Below are 6,000 nucleotides of genomic sequence, written 5' to 3'. Positions count from 1 at the left end.
AAAAAAAAAAAAAAAAAAGCTACATCATTTTCCTAAGTAGTGGAAACATCTTACATACTCGTTCATAAACATCTTACAATCTCACAAGTCAGAAGTGTTTCCAGCAGGTCTGGAGAGACGTCTCAGCAGGTAAGAGCATGTGTTGCTTGTGCAGAGGACCTAGGTTTGATTCCTAGCACCCACATGGTGGTTTACAGCCATCTGTAACTCCAATTCTAGGGAATTCAATGCTCTTTTACGACCTCTATAAGCACCAAACCTACATGGGGTGCACACATGTAATGCTCAAAAAAAAAACAAAAAACAAAAAACCCCACAAACATGTGAATCGTATTTCTTCCCAGAACCCTTTCCACTTTACTATCCTGCATGTACTCTTTGCTCCTATTTGTTCCTGAGAACCTAAAACTGTGGGACCATGCAACCCCACATTTTCAATGTTTTCTTTATACTTCACTTCCAAGATCCCCTCATATAATATGTACAATTTGGGACTGTACCTAATACATAAACCCATCCAAATGAAATGTCTTTGTTTTATTATGAATCTACCTACTCCTACATGAAAGATAAATGAGTAAGCCATCATATTTCACCTCTTCCTAATGTGGCACGAGCAGAACAGAAGAGTACTGAGAGAAGAGTGAGAGCGGTCACCTTCGCCACAAGTGACATTTACTACGACATTGAGTTTAATCGACAAAGCTACTTATCAAGGGCTTATGAGAGCAACGCCCTAAAAAGACAAGAGTACCTGTTCCTGCTTGTTCTTGCTGCTGACCTAGCTTCCTTCCTTTTATTCATTCTCAGTAAATACAAATCTCAAGTTTAAACAGAAAGAAGATTGTCGTTATAGTATTAGGCCAATGACGTGAAATGGAGATGATAAACTCGGGCCAGCAGGATGGCTCAGCATGTAAAAGCACTTGCAATCAAACTTGACGACATCCTGAGTTCCATCCTCTATTCCTGAGACCCAGAGGATGTAACCAGGAGATAACCAACTCCTACAAGCTGTCCTCTGACCTTCACATACCACCCCAACACCCACACATACCTACATAAGCAATGTAGTAGAAAATGAGATTTGTGTTTAGAAAAAAAGGAAGTGATAATTTGTATTCAAAAGGATAATACTTAAAATATTATCCATCTTATCTGCAAACGCAAGGCTGACAAAGGAAAAGTTCACCGACAGGAACTCAGTGACACTTACTGCCTGGTCCGAAAGTTTGTTTATTTGCTTTTGGAGCCTCTGGCACTCCTTAAACTTTTCTCTGTAATGATCTGCAGCCATCTGAAGCCGGAGTTTCAGATCTTCAACTTCTCTTCTCAGTTCATGTTCCAGTGTATCAGTCTTTTCCTTAGAAAAAAATATTTCAACTAAGGAAAAAATTCCGATAGTTCATAATTTAAAAAGAAATCCTAACTCCATTTCCATTATTTTTTTCTGACCTTTAATTAATTTAAATTTGTTTTGGAGTTTGGGCTTTCTATTGATTTTTATATATATATTAGAGAGTCTAAGGATTACTTAAAAGCTGAAGAAAAGCATCCACCTAAGGAGCAATTACCTAACTTGTATGTAATACCCTTAAATGATCAGACGGCCATTCTATGTAGCTAGTAAACAGAAGTTCCACATGAAGCAAGCTCTGTCACATAATATACATCAAAAATGTGTACTACAACAGCCTTTACTGACAGTAAAAATTGTGCGTATAAATGTTTTCTGTTCAATCCCAGAAAGGACAATGATTTAACAGAGTGAATAGAAGTTAGCCTTTCTTACCTGACTTACCTGAGTAGTTTATTCCTCTCTTTTATGGGGCTTCTAGTTTTGGGGGATCAACAGAGATGCAAGTTAACTTGCTTTACCTGATCTTTCTTTACAGCATGTAGCTGCAGCTCTGCCAGCGTGTCAGCTAGCTGCTTCTTCACTCTCTCATTTTCTAAGCGTGCAGTATGCAGATCTGCCATAGTTTTATCTCGCACATTCACTGCATCACTGAGCTCTTTAGTCAGAAAGATATGTTCTTGCCGTGTTGCCTGGACTTGTTCCTCTGCTTTGCGAAGTTGCTCCTTTAAAAATAATGTATCTTCCTGAAGAAAGGCAGATAATATACAATTTTGATTAAAACATTAAAATTTAAAGTAACAGTTTCAGAATTTTAAGTTAAATAATGCTTTTCCACTCATGCCTTATGCTCTGTTTCAGATTTCTCATATAACAGCCCAAAAGTGCTTACTTCTACCACTTTATAGGACAGGAAATCAGTCAGCACACCCAAGGATTAGTTCTGACTGAATAAAACACCTATGAAAGCTGCTGAGACCAAATGTATGTGAGCTCTGCATACCCCACTCTCTTTACCCCCGCGCATCTCCAGCCAGTACGCTCATTACTCACTAGAATTGAAATAACGTCAAAGACTTCTTTGTAACACCAAAAACATCAGTTAAAAGGTGTTTCATTGATTTCAAACCTAAAAGATAGCTATTAAAATATTCAGCTACCATCATACCATTATGAAAATCTGGAAGAGACATTTTAAAAGTAAGTATAATGAATCTAACAGTCCTATTTGTCATCTGCAAAACAATAATGTTAAATAAAAAAAAACTCAATTCAACCTTAGTTTTAAAATTGTTAGAGCCACAAGAAAATATGTAAATGACCAAATAAAGCTGGTGTATACAAAATCTGCATAAGCCTACCCATACTAGTTATCCTTGTTTTTTGGATAATGAAATAGGGTTTCCTACAGTCCAGGTTAGCCTGAGGTTGCCATGCGTCAGAGGACAACCTTAACCTTCTGGTCCTCCTGCCTCTCCCTCTGAAGTCCAGGGTTCACAGTGTGTGCCACCATGTCTTATTAATGCAGTACTAGTGACTGAATAAGAGCTCTCTGCACACTGCACAAGCACTCTGCCGCATGAGTCATATCTTGAATTCTAATACTTTCAATCACTCATCAACTTCTATGTCAAGAAAGAAAAAAATACCTAAAGGAACATTTCTTTTAATACATTTAGGAAAAGTCTGATACTACTCTGAGGTATTCTTCCAGCCAATAACATGGGAGTATATATACACCAAATGTTCAAACATATAAAGATTGATTTATTTTATTTTTGCTTATTATTTTTTGTTTTGAGACTGGTTTGCTCCACATAGCCCCAGCTGTCCTGGAACTCACCATGTAGACCTAAACTCACAAGAGATCTGTCTGCCTCTGCCTTCCAAGTGTTGAGATTAAAAGGATGTGCTACCACCATGCCTGGCAAAATTAATTTTTTAAAAAATAAAAGAAAGTTATTAAGCACAATTACATGAACCCTAATTGGGGCTTCTCAGCCTCTCAGCCTCCTTTCAAGACTCACCAACACCTCAAATTACTCTTGGCTCTTGATCTAGCAATTTTAACTTCAAAAATCATTCAAAAAATTATAAATGGCATAGGCAAAGATTTGTCTTTCAGAATTCAATTAATTTTTTAAACACACTGAAAATTAAATAGATTTTAAAGTGTCTAAAATGAAATTGTCTTGAATTAAACTATGCTATATCTTGCCTCCATATAATGAAAAGCTATGAAGCCACTATAAACAGTAGCATATATTACATCATTGGGAGTAAAACCTAATACAGTATTTTTTTGAAAAGGCAATTTGAAAATAACTATCAAAAGGTGGCACTTACCTTAAGGTAAACTTTTAGCCTACCAACTCCATTTGAAGGAATTTATTTAGGCACGTGACTACTGTAACTTGAGCTATACAAGAGTATTAACTGGAGCATGCTCAGAAGAGCTGAAGACAGTAAACTAACTACTAAGTACTGACTACACATATGCTGAATGACAAGAAAGAATACTATGTAGCTATAATCATGAGTGAAATAGAGCTATTAAGTATATTCATAGTAGTATCTTGTAGCTAGTCATGGAGCCGAGCATCTTTAATCCAGCATCTTTAATCCCAGCATTCAGAAGGCAGAAAGAAGGCAGTCTCTTGAGTTTGAGCCCTGCCTGACCTACATACCAAGTTTCTGGACAGCTAGGGTTGCATAATGAGAAGCTGTCTCAAAAGGAAAAAGGTTCTAGAATCAATCTCTCTCTCTCTCTCTCTCTTNCTCTCTCTCTCTCTCTCTCTCTCTCTCACACACACACACACACACACACATACTCTCTCTCTCTCTCGAGTTAAAATGTAAATATACATGTGTAATTCATGTAACTTTAAATTACAATCTTACAATCTTATAGCAAAAAAAGGATGCTAACTTTCAGTTTGTACCCTCATCACTATTTAAATTCTTTTATAACCATGAATTCACACTGCATTACAATCTACTAAAACATTTTAGCAACTGGTAATCATTTTCCTCAGTAATTAAAAATTATGTTTTTCACTGGTCTTGCTTAAATGCTAAAAAGATGCTTAAAGATATTTTTAGCATCTTAGCAAATCAAATAAATATAATCAAATACACTTTTCACATTTGCAATCTTTTAGATTAAAAATCAACTGCAGACTTAATCAGGAACTGTAAATGCCATGGACTCCTAACATTTTTAAGAGTTGCATTAATGACATTCCCAGAAGAATTCACAGCAACATGCTAAAACATCCTAACATTCATCCGTAAAAGCTACGCAATAAAATAAATGTAAGCATGCGAGATCATGCAGCCACTGGAAAAGATGAGGATGTACAGTGTTAGAGAGCAGATCCAACATGCTACATAAAGCAAGAGCCCAGGAAGGTGATGGGTACCTATCTATAATCTCAGTACTTAAGAGCTGGAGGCAGGAGGAGTTCAGTAACTGTTGCGATTTTAAACTTTTTCAAAAGAAATAGTGGAGAAACTAAAGATAGCACAAGGGTGAGAGTGTCTGCCTTCCTGCCTGCCTTCCTGCCTTCCTTCCGGAGGCCATTCTAACCCCAAGCTCCAGAGGCTCCAAGTGCTTCTCCTGGCCTCTGCAGGTGCTCACATGCATCACACCAGATGCATAAATAAAACTAATACAGTGCAAATTAAAAAGGGGGGATTTCTTTTTCAAAAGAGAAATCACTGGGAAGAATTTAAAACAAGAGTAAAAATCATACTAGAGAAGTTTCAAACACATTTTTCTAAAGTTCTTACTTTATTTGAGGTTGTAAGCAGGAGAGCTTTGTACAAATTTTCCTTGTCAGCCAAGCAGGACTGCAGTTTGCTAATCTCTTCTTTGAAATGGGTAATCATGCTTTCTTTGTTTCCATCTAAATTCTTTAAAGTCTGTATCTCTGACACAAGCTTCGTATTTTCTATTTCTGTATTCTTCAAATGTACCTGTAATAAAAGTGTTTGAAATCAAGAATATTCTTGCTAATATCATAACCCAAGTTAGTCAAAGTCTAAAATACCAGTATTTGGGGCTCTAGTGACATGGCTCAGGGGTTAAGAGTGCTGACTGCTCTTCCAGAGAACCCTAGTTCAATCAACACCCAGAAGGCAGCTCACACCTGTCTATAAGCCCAGTTCCAGAGCAAACATGCAGGCAAAACACCAGTGCACATTAAATAAATACATTTTTAAAAAAACAACATTATTTCTTTCTCAACCAAAAATTCCAGAGGAGGAGCTTGGTGTCAGGTGACCCAATCTCTGCAAAACAGCAATGCAGACATAGAGTAGCAGAACCCAGCTTTTGGAAGGCTTTTGTTTCCCACAGCAATTCATTCTGATGTCTAACTGTACTACCTGATCTCTGAAAGCTTTTCCTTCAGTTTAACCACTTATTTTCCATTTTAAAATGTAAATACATTTGGATGTTTTGGGGAAAAAAACATCATGCTAGAGGCATATTCAGAAATTAGTGTAAAAAAGTTCTGAAAACTAGACAGGGTACATTGAAAACATAAACAATTATACTAATGGTTTTTTTTTTAACCTTTCTTTTAATGATGAATATATATGTGAGTGTGTGGATATGTGCATTCAAATGTTAGGTGCCC

The 6,000-nt window shown here is 36.7% G+C and overlaps 1 protein-coding gene across 3 annotated transcripts in view; it reads right to left on the bottom strand.

Annotated features, from left to right (window-relative positions):
* Tax1bp1 (Tax1 binding protein 1) overlaps nt 1–6,000 on the bottom strand; it is a 59,587-nt gene that overhangs the window by 29,191 nt on the left and 24,396 nt on the right. For 2 of the 3 annotated variants that reach the window (XM_021164764.2, XM_021164765.2), the window contains exons 8-10: nt 5,150–5,335; nt 1,879–2,103; nt 1,217–1,363 (exon numbers count right to left, since the gene is read on the bottom strand). In XM_021164764.2, the coding sequence (XP_021020423.1) occupies nt 1,217–1,363; nt 1,879–2,103; nt 5,150–5,335 (558 nt within the window). The remainder of the gene's footprint in view (nt 1–1,216; nt 1,364–1,878; nt 2,104–5,149; nt 5,336–6,000) is intronic. The other variant, XM_021164767.2, reaches the window with a different exon arrangement.

This window comes from Mus caroli, chromosome 6 (assembly GCF_900094665.2).
Source record: "Mus caroli chromosome 6, CAROLI_EIJ_v1.1, whole genome shotgun sequence".
Taxonomy (NCBI): domain Eukaryota; kingdom Metazoa; phylum Chordata; class Mammalia; order Rodentia; family Muridae; genus Mus; species Mus caroli.
The sequence above is the reverse complement of the archived record's forward strand: the minus strand, read 5'-3'. Positions and strand labels throughout refer to the sequence as shown.